This window comes from Fulmarus glacialis, unplaced genomic scaffold, assembly GCF_000690835.1.
Source record: "Fulmarus glacialis isolate BGI_N327 unplaced genomic scaffold, ASM69083v1 scaffold42745, whole genome shotgun sequence".
NCBI lineage: Eukaryota > Metazoa > Chordata > Aves > Procellariiformes > Procellariidae > Fulmarus > Fulmarus glacialis.
The window spans coordinates 1-22,573 of NW_009214420.1; the positions used below are offsets into that span (position 1 = coordinate 1).

The 22,573-nt window shown below is 38.9% G+C and overlaps 1 protein-coding gene across 1 annotated transcript; it reads right to left on the reverse strand.

Annotated features, from left to right (window-relative positions):
- Window positions 1-14,792: 14,792 nt before the first annotated feature.
- Window positions 14,793-21,607, reverse strand: MARCH5 (membrane-associated ring finger (C3HC4) 5; the record flags this gene model as incomplete). The annotated part of the gene is made up of 4 exons (XM_009578551.1): window positions 14,793-15,180; window positions 16,337-16,503; window positions 17,443-17,626; window positions 21,477-21,607. Coding segments are annotated over 4 exons (599 nt in total), but the record flags the coding sequence as incomplete, so codon positions are not given.
- Between the last annotated feature and the right edge of the window lie 966 nt (window positions 21,608-22,573).

Genomic DNA, 22,573 nt, shown 5'->3' on the forward strand with positions numbered 1-22,573 from the left:
CTGCGGGCCGTGGGGTGCCGCAGGCTCTGCTTTATCTCACAGCCGCCGCTTTTTTTTTAGGGGGTGGCCATAATTAAGAGGGGCTTAATGTGCAGCAGCATCGAACGCAGCAAGTGGAGCTGAGGCTTTGCCGTGCACTGAACGTCAGACTGATGCAGTGCCCATCACTCTGAGGAAAAAAATTACATATATCAGGTCTTGGGCATCATGAGTGAGATTATCTAAATTCGTCAGCAGTGCAGACCCCTGCGCTGCCCCCGGCACTTCCCACCAAGACCTGGGGAAGGTTGTACTTGTGGAGTGCTTGACGCTGTAACAACAGGAACCACAAGGAATCTCAGGAAAACAGCAGCAATTTTGCCTTCGGAGCAAGTTTCAAACAGAGTGGCATGCAGGGGTCTGTGGAAAAGAGTGAATGATCACATCACTGACAGATCCTTTCACAAAAGAGGGCAGAAATAAGGTTGCACAGGCCACGGTGGTTCTGGTTTTTCCTAGCATTTGGCATCATGGGGGGCTTGGCAGTGAAGTGCTCGTAGCACAGACTTGGGGGTGTAATTGCCAAATATTCAAACAAAAGAAAAGGGAAACTGAAGGGGAGGGGAGCAGCTTTAATTGTGTGTTACCTTAGTGACTTGGATATGCATTATCTCATGGGCGAGAGCCACGGGATCCGTCACGTGCTGGATGTGCCAGTGGTGAGGACGCCTGTGTCTGCGCGATAAGCCCACGTCCCTGGCATTTCCAGGTGCTGGAAAGCAGCAAAGGAGCTGAGGCACGCACTCTGCTCCAGCCTCTGAGGGTGACAGCCCTCCGTGTCTTCTTCCCAACCATCCCTTCCCTGTCTCTGGTTCCACATCCTTTCTCCCTGGCCAGTCTCAGTCCTCATCTCACCCATTTGTCACCTGCCTCCTTCATCCCAGTCTGTGATCCACTGCACCCTGCACCCTGAGCCCTTCTGCTGCTCCCAGGCTCTGTGTCTCAGATTAACGCCCACAATCTCTTACCCATCTTTCTCAATGACTACTCAGTCCCCAGCCTCCTTGTCCTTCATTCACTACAGCTGTTGCTGAATCCACATTTTATCTTTTGCCTCTGAATAGGACAGGCTAAGCAGGAAAGTCATTGAGAGCCCTGGAGGACAGGCTTTCTGCTTTCAGGTCCAGCTATACAGCACTGCAGGTAGCGGTAAGCTGCCAAGACCCATTTCTTCTCTTAACATGCCCCTTAGACGAAAAACCCTTGGGAAATTCCAGTTCAGTTTCATCAAATCCCAGCTAAGCAGCTTCAATGTTCAAATTTTCAAGGTGTTTGGGAAGATTCTTCTTACAAGTCACAAAAGCCACCACCTCAGCCACCAATCTGAAGTCCTCCCTACCACCTAATTTCCAATTCCCTGCTTCAAACTTTGAGACTGTCAGAGACCTGCCGCAATTTCTCATGAAGTGACTAAACTATCACAGAAGAAATCTTCCATAGTTACTCACTGCGTGCCACATAGCTTGGTGTTTGAAGTTTGACAAGGTTCTTAGCAATTGGAAACATGGTCTTATTAAAGGAAGTATCAGGTGACCTGGTGGCGGTAGCAGCCTTCCTGTGTCAGGTGGGAGTGGCGAAGGAAGAAACATTTCCTTGCAGAGCTCTGTAAGTTAAGGGTGACTTGGCCTTGCACAGAAAGAATCCTGCACATTCATCTCCCAGAACTTGTGCTAATAGTCCCCTTGTCTCTAGACTTTCTAGTCTGGGGGAAGTCTGTGTATGCATAGGTATGTGCAGGCACATGAGTGCTGGGGAAAGAAGAGCCTTCACTACAGAGCACAAGAAGAGAAATTGCTTGGCAGCAGTAGGTAACACTCATTAACCGCATACTTTGCACAGTGAATGAAGAACAGAATTACACAGCAATACGGGAATTGTCTGCCCCTTTCTCTGTTCTTTGCCGTGCAGCGGGAGCTTCCTTTTCCCCTGAGTCAGGCTCACCGCTGGGTAAGAGCATCCTTGGGCTGCACCTGGCTGCGGTGGCTCGCTAATACATCTGCTTGGAAGAGATGCCTGGTTTGCACATTTAAAGGATAAACTGCTTATCCTGTTTTCTGTAATTCTGTCACAGAGAGCAAAAGCTCATCTGACTGGTTTAACTTAAGGGTAAATACAAGGCAATGTGGTTGAAGGAGATAGAAAATGGAGAAGGGACTCTGAATCAGCTGATTTGTATTTAAAGGCTTTATTCTGCTTGCTCTGTCTTTCTAAAAATAATTTTTTTTCTGGTTTGGAGAAATAAGCTATAAATGATACCCTGACAAGAAGTGCATAAAATCTGACAGATGAATAAATTGTACTCTCCAGAGCTGTAAGCTTGAAAAGAACATTGCAGAGATAATGCATGTTCTTGGCTTGAGAGAAGTCCTGTCCATTAGAAATATACTCCTCTGAAGATTGATCTGAACTTTTGAGCTTTCAATTGAATAATTGCTCTGTGAGATTTGAAATATTTTGAATTATTTAATTTCCCATTCACCGAAATTGAGTAACATTGCAGTTGGTGATTTAAAATGTTGAATTAATTATGACATTTTGTTAAATTCCCTTTGGTCTTTCCTTTCTAAGTTTTTTATTTCAAAGACCTCAGCTAATGCAGAAAGCATATCACCCCAATACAGAGGACAGATGAGTCAGAGATTTGTCAGCTTGAATGGCCTTAGATCTACTTATGCCTACTAACCACCGTGATGCAAGTCTGAAGTTATGTTACTTGCATATTAAAGCGCAAAACTCAGAAAGCTAAAGCTTCCTTGCTAAGCTCTGTTCTTCTGACCCTCTCTGCTACAGACTTGCACTCCTGCTGCCCAACATGCACATGCTCCAAGCAGAATGGGTGCCACCAGCCCCTACCCCTTCTGGCAGGACCCACCACGTGAGCTCAAGTGCAGCATTTTTGGTCAAAGCTGGTTTAAATATTGATGCCTCAGACCACGGGCAGCATAAACGCCTATGATCTGCCTCCTCTCCAAACTGCAAACGAAACATGCTACCCATAGAAAAGAAGAAAGGCCTGCAGCCATGACTTAGAGAATATATGATGGGAAAGGAAATTAAACCCTTGCTGATGATAGACCTGTCAAAGCCTTTTAGGATGCGGCATGTTGGTCTGTAACATTTCAAATTTCAGCTGAAGGCAACTTTCTCGCTTGTCTGTATCCTATAGCTTATTTTTGTGTCATCCCTCCAATTTTATTTTTCTCTGGCATAATTCATGGCAAGCTATTTATGGGACTAGAATAACTGTCAGCTTGGAGAAGTGACACACTTCCTTCGGTATACAGTGCGGGTTACAAGGCTGTTAGAAGGTTGCTGTCCCAAAATGGATAGCGGTATACCTGTACATGAAAGGAGAAAAGGTTTGTTTCTTACTCCAGTTTCTTGCAATGAATAGTCTAAGTTTAATTTCAGGATTCTGTATTCTCTTTCTGTTTTAAGTATGCTATGTTGTATACTAACATCATCAATACACTAAACATGCTCTTTCTTACTTGGATTTCCTATGCCTAATGTTATAGTTGATGATTATTTTTAGATTACGAGAGAGTTATTGCTGTCATATAAATCCCCGAGACACTGGTTTTCATTTAAAAGGGCAAGTGCATTTGTTTTGTCTGCACTTCACTGCATGGGAGCAAAATTTATTTCAGACAAATGGTTCTTGCGTATTTTTATATATCCTTTTATATGCTGTTCATTAACTTGAAACATCTTTCAATGAGAGAGCAAATCAACAGGCTAAACAGTAATTATCTCCCACAAATCACCTATCCTTGATAGAATAAGGCATATTTACAATTTCTTCACCAGTGTTTGGTAGCAACCACTTCATGATAAAACAGAATGATGGTGTTATGAGGTACAATCCAAAGAGAAGTCGTTATCTAAACAGGACTTCAAGAGCACGACATGAAAGTTTTAAACAAAATGAAAAGTGAATTTATATTTTGGGCTTAGAAAAAAAGGCGAAAGCTGGAACTGAGAACAATTATAAACCTCTACTGAAAAAATCAGTGCGTGCTCATCACCTTGATGCTTGCAGGCAGATTCAAAAAAATCTCCGCTCAACAGCAGGTGCCCACATGAGGGAAAAAAGCAATCTTCCCCTAGGATTCAGTCCTCAGACTAACCACCACCTGCTGTTTTTTGAGAGAGGAGTTATCCCTGGAACACTGCATTTGCATTGTGTCTGCTAACGTCAAGGCTTAGCACAGGACAAAAACATCATGAATTTAGCAGAAGTACCAATTCAGATAAGTACAGGCTCAGCTGTTGCTAAATTGGCAATTATGACTAGATAGTCTCTGCTCCCCCGCCATCATCATCATAGTCGGCGCTGGAAGTTTTGTCTCAGTTCAGTGAGTATTCTATTTTGTAAGCTCTCATTTGTCTTCTGTTTGACAGCTTACAGTGATTTTGTCTAGCTGTACTGATGAACTGCTGTCAATGGAAAAAGCACCAACCACCAGAGGCAAACGAGAAGGATTAGCCAAAATCTACAATTCTTGCAGTTGGAAAATGGGGAGATTAACTATAAAAGGACTGAACCAGAATATGAGATCCGATCATCTTCTCAAATACTCCATGCGTTCAGGATTGCAAATCCATATCCAACTGTCTTTATCTCTGATCTTTAAAAGTAACTTTTCAGCACAACCTTAACTACTGGCAGGAGCAGCAGAAGCACGAAAAAGAAAACAAAGTGCTGGCAAGTCCCAGCATTTTACCTGCTGGGAGCCTAGATCTGCTTTCAGATAATGCAGAATTTTAGAATTCCAGCATCTGCTCTAGGCTTCGATTGCAACGACAGCTGTGATAAGGAGGGATGATCTTATTCTAGATATGATATGAAATCTGTATCTTTTTTCTGCCAAGCCGTTGGTATGGTTCGAGAATCCTGCCACAATACTCTCATTTGTATCTTTTGTTATTTTGCAGGCTCTGAGGCTAACCTGGCCACTGTAAAGCTGTTGCACTGTGGTCTGTCAGCATTTTGGTGTCAGAGCCTTATAATGCACCACTAAAGATAGAGGATTTTTAGATAAAAATATTGTACCTGCTGGGGAAAAAAAATGCATGAAGCTTGCTCAATAGAGCAGGTTAGTCTCAACCCCATCCTTACTTGAAGCAAGTAACAACTCACTCAGCTATCTGCATTTAGGCTGTGCTTTCACCACACAGTGATAGCAGAGGGCACCCTGTGCCCTTTATGCCTTTGACTCTACTGCATGATTCATGGGCCTTTCCTATGCCCTAGAAGAACTGGACTTGTCTTCCCTCCCAGAGGAAGAGAGAGGTACTATTCTGCCAGCCTGGCTCCAGTACAAAGTACTGGACTTTCAGGTCAGCCCAAAGCTCTGTACTTGCCCAGTGCCCCAAGAATGGACCTTTGGTGCAGGTATGCAACAAGCTGGCACCATCTCAGGTGCGCAGATCCCTTTTTTGTATGTATCATTAAATAAGAGTAAGGAAAAGAGGGGCTCAGCCCAGCTCCGAGTTTTCTCCCAGCAGTCCTTATACCTATCCTGCTGCTTGAGCTGGGAGCAGGTTACCCTGCTGCCTGGATGAGCTGTTAGCAGCAAGTGGTGGTCAGGTCCCAGGACAGGGGCATCTGCTGCGGACTGCGGAGGCAACTGAGCCTGAAGGCAGGAGCAGCAGGGTCTCACCAAAAGAATCCCACTAGGATCCAGCAATCATGTGGAAAGTAGGAATAGGCAAGGTGCAGTACAATTTGAAGTATCAGGTGGCATATCCATGGCTTATTCTGTCACAAAGTTGCTCCGTGTGCATCTGCTCATCCAGCAAAGACCATACCTGAGCTGTGCAACTGCACCTTGAACCAGCTGAAATTTAATCTGCAAGAACATCCAGCTGTGACAAATTTGTCAAATATGCTTGAGAAACCCCACTCCTCCATTGGGATTGAAGCAAGTAACTTGAATTTATGTTTATGTTGTCAAGTGCTTGCTTTGTTTCTATAGATGGAAAAGGGAATTTGTTTGTAGGACTTCTGGGACTGAAAAATCAGATTCTGCAGGTAAAAGTGACCCTGCAAGTCATTGTCTCACACTTCATCCCTCACACTTCAAAAAGACAGATTTTGGTTTGTGTGTGTGCATGGAGGGGTGGTATAATAATAATATATTAGATGTCTCCTTTTTTAATGCTAATATATTTTAAAAGACAAAATGAACTATATGAACTACTCAAGACACAGCACCAAGTTCACTTGTTAATAGTACTAGAATTTAACTTCATTGTACACTCTCCCCATCCTTCTGCTTCCTTACCTATTGGACAGGGAATATTAAGTCATGTTACGGTATTTTGATGGTGATACTGTTCAGTTCCTCTGCAAGTCAATTAGTAAAGAAAGAGACTTGACTTTCAAAAAAGGGTTGTTACAGAGAAAAGATATTTTGAAGCCATCTAATTACATCTCAAAAATGCAATAATAAGGAAAGAATCTGCTTTGGGAATACAGGAAATGTTAGGATGCAAAAATACACCACTCACTTTTGGAGTTTGCTTGCCATGTGCCATATAATTGTGGTGCATATTTGATTTATCCTAATTACATTTCAGTATATTTATTTGCGTTCTGACTGGAGCAGAACTACCACATACTGAATTCAGTTTGCTAACACCTTTTGCGCCTTTCCTGTGGTGCACAGTATCACAAGCCTTAAAAACAGAATAGAACCAAAACAAAATGAAAAAACCACCATCCAAGCTGCACATCACGGCTGATGTACAAATACTCAGTTTCTCTTGGTCACATTCATATAGTATGCAAACGTGTTTTAACATTGGCTCAGTGGCTGCCATTCATAAGAATATAAGTTAGGTGCAAGAAAAGGATTACATGGCTTCCCAGATGATGATTATGCAGCTGCCAAAAGGGATGAATTCAAGTCTTATGCAATGATTTTAAAAACACTGTTAATTTGCTCCTGAGGAATATCCAGATGCAACTAATTACCCTATAATGAGGCTTCTAAAGCTGACCGTCTAACAAGCTTTTGAAGGTGTCCAGTTTATTATACAGAATTACTTGTTTTGACTTTCTTTAAACTCTTCATATGTGGATGCCATAAATGGTTGTATTCCTCAATGAGACACTCTTAAATGAGGTTTACTTAAATGAGGTTTAATTAAAGATTTAATTAATGTGGTAACAAGGACAAATAGGGTAACTATGGAAGACGCATTCTGCTTGTCAATTGCAGGTTTGCAAATAATTACTCATATAACATCTGAATGCCAGCTGCAATAAATAAGGACTTTGGCCACCATTTTGACAGTAAGAAGCTAGTAAAGTCAGTTAATATATTTATCTCACGCACTTTTGGGAGGTGTCTGCAGTATTGTTTCCGATTCTAACAACCTCCTATAATCACACTATCTGCAATTGCAGTTTTCCATGCAGGGATTTTTCCCTATCTTGGTACTTAGTTAAAAAGACTGAGGCACAGAGAGCTCAGTGCTGCAAGCCACATGGTACTGACATTTGCAGAGGATGTACTCGAGATTTGTGCTTGGCCAAGAAAGGCCCCATGATGCTCAGATTTTTGAGGATACAAGATGATCCCTGACATCTGGGGCAATTTCCATGGTGTGTTGCTGGAATCGTCTCTAAAATGTCTCCACAGATTCCACTAGTAAAGCTGTTTTGTATTTTTCTTGGTATTGATCTGTAGATTACGACAAAATATAATAATGACTCTACTCTTTAAGTGTTATATAAAAGGATTCCAACACAGTGTATGTGATTTAGCTCAGCAAGAATGGAAATGCTTTGAGCAGGAGCTGCTGAGCAGAGTGCTATGGACTGTCTGATCACCTACTCCAACTCTATCCAAAATAGCTTAAGACCTGAAGGCTCAGGAAATACACATACATTTTCTGTCATTTGGCATAGAAGTAGCTAGATGTAAATGTTACAAATGTATTTAAAAAAAATAAATGAGTCTCACCACCTATTAACCAGAAGAGCTTTCATTTTTGAGCCCCTTTAGAAAGAAAAATAGAACAATTCTGTTCATAAAGAATCTAGAGCTGAACAAAGAAATGCAAGCATCCGTACTTTTGAAATCGCTTGTGAATTTACTCCTTAGGTTAGTTTGCATTTTCATTCCTCTTTGAAACGAGAAGGAAAAAGAAGCCTAGTTACTGGCAAGGTGGTATGCAACTTAAATACATAGCACAATTCTGTGTCTGTGATAGGATATGGTGCTTGGTAATGTGGGAAGGTCAGTTGCATTGCATGGTATTTAATTTATGCTAAATAGAAAGCACTTTCATTTTTACAGTACCTTGAAATTTAACAACGCTCTGGGGTAAAGAACCCTGCAGTTAAAACATACCATTGCTTTTTCAAAAGAAACCACTGACAGTACAAAAAGCCACTGCTTTGCATTTAAAAGGTACCAAAGAATTTAAGAAAAAACTGAAACCGTTCTTTAATTAAGTTCCTTATAGGTTAGCAACAATTTTCTATGCCTCTCTCAGCAGTCAAAAGAATTGCTATTTTATTGGTTATGAGAAATCCCACTAGCCATTCATAGCTTGGTACTGAGGGAATTTGGTCCAAGTCTCAGATTCAGTATGTCAAAATGGCATTTTTTTCTACCTCTGAAACGATCTTCAATTAAGTTTTTATTCCTTCAATCCCACCCCCCCCGAAGGCTTTCATCATGTAACTTGCGCTCCATAAAGCTTCTGCAATGCTTCTCATCCAGAGGGAATTATTATAATGTTATGTATATTTAACCAACATCTGTCTTGGATTAAAAGAAAATATAAAAATCCCCAAAGTTGAAGTGCAAATATACTGAAGAAGCAGGACCTTCTGTGGTCTTGTTTGAAACAGAGTAATGCAAGCAGCTCATGCAAAAGAAACACTGCAAACTATTACTAGGAACAAACTCAGAATTACCCATGGGATCTTAACCTAGAACTATGCAAGGGAGGTAAGGCGGCAGAGATTTTCTTCTATCAAGTTAGTCAAACACTTCTGAACCAGCTACCATTTTGCTGTAGGAAGAAACAAAAACCACTCAATTTTCATCAAAATAAAAACATTTTTGATTCTGTGCTATCTTATGTATTCTATCTTCTGTGCATGAGAAGTGTCTGGAAAATTGGTAGGGGGAGGTTCTTGCAGAGGTAGTGAGTAGGGATACTGGCTCCTTGTAATGATTCATGGCAAAGAAATGACAATTACTGTATGTCTAAGGACTATTTTGTGAGTAAATACTCAGATCAGTGTGTTCCTTTATCAGCTCCCATTCACTGCAGCTAAGTGTTACTGAGTTGTAGTAAGAGTGGAGAAGCAATTGACAAATACAAAATACCCAAAGCATCAAACTGTGTATGCTGTATCAGAGTGGTCTGAAGCTAGAAATAAGTTGCATAATTTATTTTTAAATAAGCATAGTACTTCCTATGGAGGCCCACTGCTTAGGCAATTGCTTTTCCATGGCTTAGTCATCCACCATTAAATGAGGTGCCTGGAAGATGTGTTTTGACAGGTGCTGCTGAGCTGTTTAGTTGAGGCAGTTTCAAGTCATGTCTGCTATTTGCTTTTAGTAGTTGTGGAATGGAATTTTTCTACTGAACTACGTAGTATAGTACAACCAGAAATAACTGCTTTATGCTCACAATATTCAGAAGTGCAAAAGCAATTAAATATCCAGAGCATGTGAATAACTACCTGGCAAGAATGGACAAAGAGGCCACAGATCTTCAAACCTTCTTGAGGTATAGGGGCCATGATCTAATGGAGATAGTTCATCCCTGTTTAGAGAACACTTCCCCCCCCAGTAATATTCTCTCTACGCACAAGCCTTGTGACTGTCGCCTTTCTGGAAAGTGAGCTATATTACTCAAGCTCTTGAATAAGGCCTCAAAATGAATTAATAAAGCCTACCCTGGACCTCTATAAATTAGTAAAGCAGAAAGAATTTGAATAGCTGAAATGCTAGGCAAACTTTGGCACAAATGCTTCAAGTTTTACAGGTTATTCCAATAGAGCAACCTGCTAAACAGCAATAAGGAAAGAAGTCTTGGCCTCAGTCCCTACAAGAATTGAACCAACTCGTTAAGGAACACTGGCTTCTGATTTCCCCAGATTATGCTGGAATTTAGTGAAACAGATTAAAGTGATAATCTTTACCCAAGTCACAGCAAGTGTGCGAGACTAGTGGAAGATGATGTGCCTTTTCAGCCAACAAGGTTAGAAGATGGTAGTTCAGGTACTGAGAGGCTGCAAGGATAAGGAGGATGATGTACTGCCAGATTCAGTGGTGTACTCTGAGTACATATGAGAAGAGTACTTATTTACATCATTAAGTTAAATGTCAAGGAGTATGTGTGGTTTCTTGAAGCATTGAAGTTTTTTTCCCCCAGAAGAACCAGGTAGAAACAATAAGAATAAATTGTCAGTAAGTCATGGTAATAGAAGAGTCAAAGGTCTCAGTTTAGGGAAATGGAACTAAAAGTAAGCAAGATGGTAAGAGCTGAATTCCTCAAATGTTAAAGTGAAGAGAAATTAAGCCATTTAGATTAGTGAAGAAGAAAGCAGATAATTAACACTGCACAGCCTTGATATTTTTAGGTCATCTTAAATACTGCCTGCATCAAATTCTATTTAGTTGACAAAACTGCAAATAGAGTTGATCCTGACAGCATGTAGTAGTGTAATGGATTAAACTGTTGCCTCCGTCCTAGCAAGAACTATTTTCCAATATATTGATATTTACATGTACTTATCTATAGCCAAGAAAACTTTTAGTACAAGTTTTTTATTTATATACACACACACAAATATACTGAATTAATAACAACTTCTGAAAATTCAGGACAAAGGCTAGTTTCCATAAACCGTTCCTCTCCCAGGCTAACGCACTAGTTAACTGTCAGCCTCCTTGAAGTTTCTTTCAATCTAACAAGTGCCATCGCAGTCAAGTAGCCATGTGTCCCCGTCTTTTGAGAAAAAATAGGATGAAAATTAACGTGATGAGTAACACTTAACATGCCAAAACAGAATCACTTCCATTTTAATCACCCTTCAAAACCAAAACTTATTCTCAAACTGCACAGAACTAATGAATACTCAACTACTTTTTGGGTTTGGATAGTTAAGTTCTGTTTTACACTATGTAGAGCAGAGTAGTGACTTTGCAAGGGCAAGAGGAAGGGGCCTGTTAGTGAGAAGACAACTGCTAAGACTGTTTTCCAGAATTTCCTAGCTTTTACCTATGATCTTATCTCATGCTTTCCTCTATCAACCCCCATCCCAGCATGCTTTAAAAAACCAAAACAACCAACAAAAAACCCAAACACAAACCAAAACCAACAACCAAAAACCACATCAACACAAGTTTCAGCAGCAGTTGCCTACTAGAAAAGAATTCCAAAACCAGACTTGTTAGTGAAACTGGCATTTGTACTTTAAAAATGGGAAGCGGGAACTGTTAGCACAGCGTTTCTTATGAGAACAGATAACATGACTGTACTCAGTGATGCGTTAAACAAATTTGATTCTAGTTCCTCAAAAAAGAAAACCTGAATAGAAAGTGGCATGGACATAGAACATTAAATACAGGGTTCCAAAAGCAAGATTACTGATGCAACAGTAAATGGATCCATGACCTCTGTAGTTCTACTTCTCCTACCCAGTTCTTTCCATCAGTAAAAAACTGATGCAAACAAAGAGACATACTTGTCTGTGGCTAAAACACTCTTCTAAAAAGCAGCTAGTAAAAAGCTGCTCCAAACACCCTCAAACACCTACTCCATAAACTTGTCCAAGTTCCACAGTATGCATTTAGAAAAGGGGAATCCTCACAGCTGCCACAATAAACATTAAGCAGCTGAAATTCTAGTAACAATTGTGTCCTCAGTTAAAATACATAATTCTGACTGTAGTCACAATACCTAAGCATATCTTTTCTTACAAGAACAGAACTACTCTAAGTGCTGGAGAGGCCTTAAATAGCTACATGGTTGGATCATTCTCTGAGAGCCAAGGGAGACAGCTAACCTTTGAGAAACAACTCAAGATGAGGAGGGAACTAATATACTTCAAATTCAACTCATGCAAATTGTTACAAAGAAAAGCATTTGCAGGGGAAAGAGGATGAAGGAGAGAACCACCATACAAACAAAAAAAAAGTGAAAGGTATAGCAGGGTGCCATCTAAGTCTAAGAGTTTAAGATAGGAGGGGAGAGAGAAGGGGCAAAGCATCTATGTATTTATATAATGACAGCTCAGATAATTTGTGCCTTTACGTTGATGTAATGGAAGGCTAAGAGAAGCCAAGCTACAGATAAGAGAGTACACTGAGAAATGCTAGATAACATTTCATACTCCTTGGTGTGAAAGTAATGGGACATAAATCAGCCATTAGTGCAAAAAAAAGAATACTTTCTACAGCCAGGATTATCTTTCCCAATGAAGAGGGAACAGTGTATTCCCCAAATAAATGCTGCACATGGGCCAACCCAGAGGTATGTAATAACTTCCAACCCCGGTTCTGTATTACCAGAAGTTGTTCATTGCAACAACTCTTTCGGTTTAAATGTTTGAGAAATGCATTCCCCTACATCGTTTATTGATCACTAGAGAGGAGGAAAAAAAAAAAAAAGAAATGTAAATATAAGTTTAAAGTCTTATAGTAATTCTTCCTTCATCCCCAAGACATTTCTTTAGGCCATCAACTTAAAATTGATTATATAAATCCTCAGGTATGCATTAAACAAAACACATTTTTCATTCAGAAGTTTTGCTACAGGCTTTGTTCAACTGACAAAATACACTAGGGAGTGTAAAAAATATTTATTCAACCTAATTCAACGCAACTATAATTTGCAATACTTAAAAACAAGATTTACAACAGAGTAATGACCTTCTGCTACTCAGGTGAAATCATTTTATAATCCATACAGTATTTTTATAATTGTATTTTTACAATAGCTTTAACTTCCAGAGAAGACAATGAGCTTTCCCATGGAACAAGGTTCAAACCCACTAATTTGCATCATTCAATTCTTCATGAGACTTTAAAAAACAGTAATAAATTGGTTGGAAACCTATACAGTGAAGACCACTGAAAAGCTGTTTTCTCAAAATGAGGAATTCTGTAAGAAATACGTATTATATTGTTTCAAGACTATCGTACAGCAAGCAGCAACTTTCAGAGGTCGCTACTCTATATTTAGAGTTTTTATATAAAAGTGAGCCCACTAAGACAAATATAATCAGCAGACTTAGAAGATTATAGTAATTCTTCAGTTAAAGCAAGAACCTCAGAAGTATCTGATAGTAATTGAATGTATAATTTTCAATACCTGTATAGTTTTTGAATACTAGTTGGTCATTATATACACTTTTGTACAGTTCTAAAATATTACATCTCAGTAATTAAGATAAACATACTATAGAAAAGGTACCATATTTTGAATTTCTCTAACATACATTATTGCAGTCAAATATGAAGTCCATTCTGCATTTACTTCATTTCTGGTGAAAAGAAATATTTACTTATGAATACTTCCACTAATAGATTTTATTTAAACCTTTCTCCATGCATTTAACATACTAATATGAACCACAACAACAAAAAAACTTTGAGAAAAACAAATTGTTGTTAAGAAAAAACTTCAAGTACTAAATCTAGGTTAGGTCTCGTATGAGTATTAAATGGCCGTATTATGTTTGTCAAAATTTAACTTCACAAAACAGTTAATTTCTGTTGAAATTAAGTTTATAAATACATCAAATAACTGAAGTGCTAATGTCTCCCTCAGCTGGCTACTTTGAACATATTGTAACAGTAGAGGTTACTGTATAAATAAACTTAGTTTATTACACATTTAAGATTTATCCTTTAGTCCTTTACAGAAGGGAGCCAGGTAGTCTCAAGAATGTCTAGCCTGCTGTATGCATCATGCTCAGATTAGGTACCCAAAATGTAGTGTCACCCCCTTCCAGCCGATCCTTCCACTAGAATCCTTCCACTAGAGCTGGTACAGGCAGAAGAGAGCCTAGTCCTGGTACAGAGCCGAGTTATGCACCCACGTCTGGAAGTTTAGAAGGATGCCCTAATCTGTCAGTTTAAATGTAACTTTAGTGTCCAGTGCCTCACACTTCTACTGCTCTTTGTAATTCTATGGATATTTACATAATCAAAAGGAACGTGAAAACTCAACAAGTGCTCTAATACTTAACTACAAAATAAGCAACTGAAATTTACTTCCCCCCATGTAATTACGTGGAGGAAAAAAAATGCTATCCGGTACCAGTTACAAAACAGTAAAAGAGCCATGAGAAAATAACACTAGGCACTGCAGAAGATATAACAGGGCAGTAAAAATTATCAGTAATAAAATAAGTCATCTGGAAGCCATGCTAATTTCAACACCTAGTACTTAGGTGGCTAAAGCTGACACACAAGGCCTGTAGAGAGTGATCTATCTTCTGCGTTCTCTGGCCAGTCATTTCAGTATTTTACACTCCCTGTTTGATACCAGCGAAAACCACAGAAATCTTTATGGACTGATGTCCCCCAATTACTTCTCCTAAAAAACTTCTCCTTACTTTCTCCTAAAAAAAATTCCCTTCACTGTGTGAAATGCTGAACTGGATGATAGCGTGGGTATGAAAACACGTATAGAAAAGGCATTTGGATATAGCCTACATTAACTACACAATTTAAAATGTTCTTGTTCTGTAGTTGATGCTTTTTCTTCCATTCAGCATATTGGCTCAAAGAAAATACTTCAGAAGCCTGTTGCCCAACAGAAATACCCAAAAATAATGAAAGCCAAGTCACATTCTTAGGTTCAGTGGTTGCTGAAAGGATTTACCCTGCCACAAGACAGTGCTTTATTATATTTAAAGAAAAAAAAAAATAGGAGCAGCAACTTATCACAATTCTCCACTACTGTGCAATAATGATGGAACCAATACAACATGGAAACCTGTTAGATGAGACTGTATGCCATCTGGAGATCACAGCCTTATGCTCCTTCTTGCTCAGGATAATTTAAAATTTTGCGGTGAGCTTGGCGCAAATATTGCTGCTGTTTGAAGTAAACCTTAAAAGCTCCTTTTATAGCAACAAAAGCAATTCCACCCTGAAATAGAAAGATATTTTGAAAACCTGCACAGTTCAGTGTCATACCATTGCAAATGTTCTTTTTAAAAACTTCTGGTCAAAGATTTATTTTCCAATCATATAGCATTTTCTTTTGAAATTTAGCTAATTAGGACAATTCTAAATGAGTATCTCAAAGTTTTCTGTCACAATGCACTATTACAGAGGTTAGTGTTACTTAAAGGGATTACATACTGGATCTATAAAACCTTTTGAAAGCTTTTATTTGCTCAGAAGTCTGACAAATATTTTTAAAAAGTCAAAATACATCCTATTTAAAGAACAAAATAAAATGCAGATACGTATCTGCTTTCCTCCCTTCTCTGAATATATACTATACATGACACAAGGAATAATACTAATTACCATTCTATAATCACTGTGAAAGAGGCCACTTGCCAAAAAGTGAGATAAAATCTATTTTTTGTAAAACAAACATCTTTTTTTTCAGAATGTTTATCTCAAGTCTTCAATATAAGAAGAGACACTAAGTCACCTTTAGTCTGCATGAACGGTTGTAATATCACTGTTTCTTCCGTATGGAAGAGAATTGAAAACAGGGGTGAAGTGACAGTCAGGTGACCAGGGATACCACCTTACCAAACTCAGTGTGCTTCCCTTTGAAAGGCTTCCAGCCAGACAGGCTATTCACAAAGGAAGAGATTGTCTCCTCTCTTTGTCTTCCCCCCTCCATTCAACTTCTATGGAGAGTTTATTTTTCTCTCCTTACCAAAATAAGTAACAAAGGGATTCTCTCAAAGAATTAGTAAACAGAAGCTAATATGAAAAGGTTGATAATATAAACCCCAGTCTTCCCTTGCAGAGATTGTTCTTAGAAGATGCTGATTCCTCATCTTCATTATCACCCTTGATTACTGCTAAGATCTGCCTAGATACCAGATACAAGTTTCAGCCTTGTCTAGAGTTGAGATTACTTTCAATCACAAGGACAAAGTCTCTCACACACATGATGCTTGTCCACTGCGAAGACAGGCAACCTTAAAAACCCTCTTCCCTTAATCAAATGCCACTCAAGTTCTAGATCAATGTTCCTTTTTACTTTTTCTCCCTCCCCCCACAACACTTCATATTCTCATATTATAATCATTTATGAAACAAACAATACTGAATCTTACCAAGATTGTCCTTTGTAAATTTGAGTTAACACTGCTGAACATCAGCTTGCCAACTATCGTGGCAATAGTAGGGAAAACTAGAGCTCCACATAGAATACGTGTAGCAGAGACATGATCTGCCAAAGGGTTGGCCTCTGCTGGAATACGAGGAACAGGACATCCAATGCCTAAAGGGATGAGAGTGGGGGAAGAAAAGGTTACATAGCCACTTCCTCGAACAGAACACAAAGCACATTAGTGCCCACCCCCACGCCATTATAAACCTATAGCCCAATTACTTTGAGAACTATCTGTCCTGGTTTCAGCTGGGATAGGGTTAAATTTCTTCCTAGTGCTGTGTTTTGGATTTAGTATGAGGAGAATGTTGATAACACACTGATGTTTTCAGTTGTTGCTAAGTACCCTCCTACTCCAAGGACAGCTCCCATGCCTACTGACTGAGCTAGGTACACAAGATGGGAGGGAACATAATCAGGACAGCCAGCTCAGCTGGCTAATGGGGTATTCCATACCATGTGACATCATGCTCAGTATATGAATGGTAGGTGTGATCCAGGAAGTACTGATCGCTACCTGGTTATCGGTCAGCGCGGGTGGTGAGCAGTTGCATTGTGCATCAGTTATTTTGTATATTTTATCATTATCATTTTCCCTTTTCTGTTCTCTTAAACTGTCTTTATCTCAACTCACGAGTTTTTCTCACTCTTACCCTTCCAATTCTCTCCCCGCCCCACTGGGGGGGGGCAGGGAGTGAGCGAGCGGCTGCATGATATTTGGCTGCCTGCTAGGTTAAACCACGACACTATCCCTCTTCTCAGTGAATATTCTCTTTCCGTTAAATGACTATTCATTTTTACTTTCAAGTAAGACCCATGATTTTTAGTAGCTTGTTTTTGTTACTGAGGCCTTAATTGAAACCATCCTCCTGATCCTCTTGCCCCACCTTTCTCACTAGGTACTATGCAAACACAATCTAAATAGACTGAACATACAGAGGGAAGCTGTTACCACTTTTACTTAAGAATGGCAAAAACTACTCGCCTATCCTCATCTCCTAAAGGCACCAATTCAAGCTTGGTATTTCCTTTTAAATTTAATCACATTACCTGGAAATATGCTGTTCAAAATTTGTAGCTTATTAGAGTATTTGCGCCACAGTCTGAGCACATAGTCCTCCCAACGAATCATCTTGCCCAATATTAACATGACTGGGATAGTGGGAAGTCCAATCAAAAGAAATAAAGGATCAGCTCTCTCCATGACATCAAGACCTTCTTTGTGACCCACAACCTGGTAAATATGTACATAGTTGACAAACAACAAAGACCATAACTGAACAAGGAATATAACTTATAAAAATTATAGTTTGTTAGGGTCTGCCCATCACATTTTAAGTTAAAGAAAAAAAACACAATACTGTTTTATTTTACCTAACGTACTCATTTTCCCTTTGCATCCTTGGTTACTTATCAAGTGAAATGCAGATGACCTACCAGCCCTAATTTGCAAGTCATTAATCTTGCAGCAAGCTGTAACATAATTCCTTACCATCTCAAGAAAAGTTTCATGTGCTTTTGTATGAGTAAAAAGTTTAAACATCTGAAATATCAAAATAGCATACTTTCCAAAATGCACAGAAAAATTTACCATTTTAGAATGATTAATTCTACTCTCAGAAATTGATTAGATACTAGTCTTTAACGGATACATTGATAGCAAGTATCTCAGGATGTTTTAATAAAAAAATTCTGTTATTTTGGAATATCTTATGCAACAGAGATCACAGTATTAAAAAGTATTGCTTCTCTAGACAATGCAGGAAGAGGTACATTATTTTCAACTGTAGTAGAAATAGCAGCATATCTTCACTTGTACTTTATTTTTAAATGTGGTTAGTGCTACAATTTTAAAAGACAGTCATTACCAATGTGTCTAAACCTTTCTACTGGCACATAAAAAAAAAAAAAAAAATCAGACTTTGCAGTTTATAAAATGTACGTATTAAAACTGGAACAGAGCAGTGCATTATATTTTCCTAAAAAGTACATACTTTTTATTTTAAGTAAGTAACTCTAATAGGGCTGAGGACAAAAAAAAGAAATTAAAGTGGTAGATATCCTCTAGAGTTGTCTCACTTTAAGAATTACTAAATGCTAACAAAGTCCTTGAAGGGCATCTAGAAAGAATGGGCTCTTTTGACTTTTTCCGTAAGAATCCAGGAAGACTAAAACCACAAAAATAGTGTGCTGGTTTTGGCTGGGATAGAGTTAATTTTCTTCATAGTAGCTAGTATGGGGCTCTGTTTTGGATTTGTGCTGGAAACAGTGTTGATAACACAGGGAAGTTTTCATTACTGCTGAGCAGTGCTTGCACACAGTCAAGGCCTTTTCTGCTCCTCACCCCACCCCACCAGCGAGGAGGCTGGGGGTGCACAAGAAGTTGGGAGGGGACACGGCTGGGACAGCTGACCCTAACTGACCAAAGGAATATCCCATACCATATGACGTCATGCTCAGCATATAAAGTTGGGGGACGAAGAAGGAAGGGGAGGATGTTCGGAGTGATGGCGTTTGTCTTCCCAAGTAACTGTTACACATGATGGAGCCCTGCTTTCCCAGAGATGGCTGATGGGAAGTAGTGAATGAATTCCTTGTTTTGATTTGCTTGCATGCACAGCTTTTGCTTTACCTATTAAACTGTCTTTATCTCAACCCACAAATTTTTTCACTTTTTACCCTTCCGATTCTCTCCCTCATCCCACTGTGGGGGAGTGAGTGAGCGGCTGTGTGGGGCTTAATTGCCGGCTGGGATTAAACCACGACAAACAGTAATTATTACATTTGTCAGGCACTGGATTTCCTGACGTGTTTTCATTGATTTCTTGTTTTCTCCACAAATGCAAAAAGATACCAAGTCTTCACTTGCACAAAACTTAGAATTAGGTGGTAAGAACATGCAACAATAGCAACATTTTTTAAAAAAGCAGTACTTCTGGAATAGGTGGGACACTGGGAAGAAGTAGGGTAACGTACCACAGTACCTTCAAACTGTACTTTTTAGCCTTACTTTGAAAACCGTTCTATTTTATTCTTCTAGAACAGGAAGTTATGTTACATACCACAGCCTCTAAAAATAGGGATAACCAATATTGTTGCCACCAAAAGATTACTCCTTCAAAAAACATTCTGCATTTGTCTTCCAGCTTCTTTGCTATCTTTCATCCAAATTGTGATATCTGATGCTATCATTTTTCTCCTTATAGTCCTTGTCCATCAAAAAAAGCCTCAGTATCTTGTCTTTTCTGCTTTAGATTACTATTTCTGTTTTCAGTAACCCCATATGATTTGTTACTGACTTAGCTACCACTGTAGTCACAATGTCAATTCTGTATTTATTTTTCTCCAGCCGAAGCTTAACCTTTAAAAATAGCTTTTGTGCTTCTCTCTGGCCCTTCAGCTGAAGGAAAGGAGTCTGAAATGCATCAGGAAACAAGTTGTATTAAATCTAGCAAATCTGGGGTGGCAAAAGGGGTGAAACAGTTTCCCTCCACTCCCAGTTTAACTTCCTCCATTATAAGTAAAAATAAGTTACTCTCTTACCCAGCATGCCATCCATATGGTCAAAAAAACATTACATCAGAGGAAAATAGCTAATTCTTCATACCTGGGATTTGACCAGCTGCCTAAACTAATGTAGATGTGAAGCTGTAACCATGCAGTTGTTCAACTAGACCTACAACTTGCCTTTGTTTAAGGCCAGATCCTCATTTCAAAAGCCAAGCAACTACAGAAAGGAGCATTTGTCTTTCTATTTGGTTATGTAGTTCTAGAGAAGCTAAAAAGGTCATCTAAGTTCCTACAGAAGAAGGCTCAGTGTAGCAGTGAGCAAGGAGATAAGGACTGGTACATTTCACGAAGTCTAGTTGTAGTATTACAGATGGTTGCAATTTTCCTGTAAGGGCCACAAGAACAACAAAATATCAGATGAGGAAATTCCTAAGTGTACGATTCTGTAATAGAGACACTCCACTGGAATGAGGAGGTATTGAAAGTCATTATACATCACTTATGCAGCCGCTTGAACCTGGCCAGGGAGACTGTATTAACTCATTTGGGCTCCACTTCAAGTACTTGTCATGTACATTTCTGCTATGAGATCATGTACGGAGAGAACCAAAATAGCACACAATCTTGAGATGGAGTGACTTGTAGAACTGCAGGGAAGTACCACACAATTCAAGAGAAAGTATTGCCATGTGACTTACATGGTTGTATATTTAAAACTAGAACTGTGTAGAGGAATACTTATTAGCACATAGATTTGTTAATTCTATCTACAACTGAATTAGCATCAGAAATACTTTTATGCTTTCAGGCAAAACACAGGTTATGGGCTTGATATAGGAATCAACAACTAAAATGGTAAAAAAGGTCCTTCCAATTGTACAATCTATGAAAACTCTTGTCTTGTAGTTGAACTAGGACAGCCGTAAACAAGTCTTTCCATAGTTAATAGTCTACCACCTGTCATTGTTGTTTTTATATTTAAACAGCAAGTTCACAAGAACAGAAGTAGGAAAAATAAGGGTTTTTTTCCCTTTTCAACTAACCAGTCTGAAGTAATTAAAAGAACATACTATTAATTTGCAGTGTTTTGCATTTGTTGTTTATGCATGAATTGCACCATTCAGAACATGCATTTTCCTTTATACAATAAAAAAGTGGTAGGACTGAAAAATTCACCATGTCTCAACCCTTTGAATGTTACCAGCAAAATTTTTCTACAGCTGAAAGAAGAGATTATTCTCTTGTCTTTTCTGAAGAATTAGACTACCCGTTATTAGTAGTAAGGCGGTAACAGCACCTTTTCTGTACAAATAGAAATGGGTTCACTAGCCTGCCATACAAAGGGCAGCCAGCTGCAGTAGTAGTGAATTTTGTTAGTTGCAGACTGAACCACTTGGCTTTGTACAGTATGATCAGTTAAAAGTGAAAAGCTTTCTATCCACCCATCTTGAATTCACTTGTTAACTACACTCAAAGTAGCTAAATCATGTTTTAAGTCAAGAAAAGAGGAGGCTTAATTAATTGACTTTTTCTTTTGAAAACTTGCTTTCAAAGCTGGTAAGAAGAGGAAATACCTGCATCACCGTCACAGCTCCGTATGTAACAGCTGTCCAGTATATAGAGCCCACCATTATTCCAGCTGCAGCAAATGGACATGCCTTTGAGATCAGTCGATCTGCAAGATCCAAAACGTAAACAACTGGACCTATGATAAAGGAAAAGTAAGGTTTCAAGATATAGGTATATATATATATATATAAAAAAAAGCATACTGAAGAAAGCTCTCGGCATCTATCACTGATAAGAAAGAAAGAATGAACTTGGCAAAAGGCAAATCTGACATCCCACACATGCTGTTTAAATAAGAATATATAATTTAAAAGCTACTAAGCTAAACTTATAACTTACTTCTACCTACCATTGCATTCACTGCAACATGTTTCTGAGAGATTAATATACCAGTTAGAGCACTGACTAATTTACCCCCTAAAGTTGACTAGCTTCCTTTGTGTTGAATCAGAATTGTTCTGTTGTAGAAACCATTTTAGGCTTAGTGTCTTTTTTGTTAGATATTTTAGTTTTCAAAAGGAAGAAATACTAATTAGTTGTAATGTACTTCATGTGCTTATCTTTGACAGCTTCAGCTGAGAATTCTGTCACTAAACTATCCTGCTCTACAGTAAAAAGTAGTACAGTCAATATCAAAGATTCCTTCCACTGGAATAGGCTGCATTCAATATTTTTAGAGGGTCACCTCTCAAATGCTGGAGGAAAAAACCCTCCTATTCAGGTTATTTAATGCCTTTGTCAACAATGCATTAATAGAATTTCATTGTTCTGTCTATGGACAATTGCACTTTCCAGACTCACACAGAGCAAGACATTACCCTGACCAACTTTGGTGAGGTAAACAAGGGCATGCTTGCATTTTTTCTTTGAGACACTGCAAGAGCACCAGCAAAACAAAAGCCAGAAGTTGAAGTCTGAAATGTATGTATGGAAGCGAAAAATATCATCGCCATGATCAGATTCCACATTACTTTTGTATTTGTTAACTTATTCTACATAAAGACTGTCGTCCTCCTCCAGATCACATGCATGAATAGTTCTTCTTAGCTCCCTCCTACTTTTTCCTATCAAAATCAGTGAAAATATTAAAGTTATTCTCAAA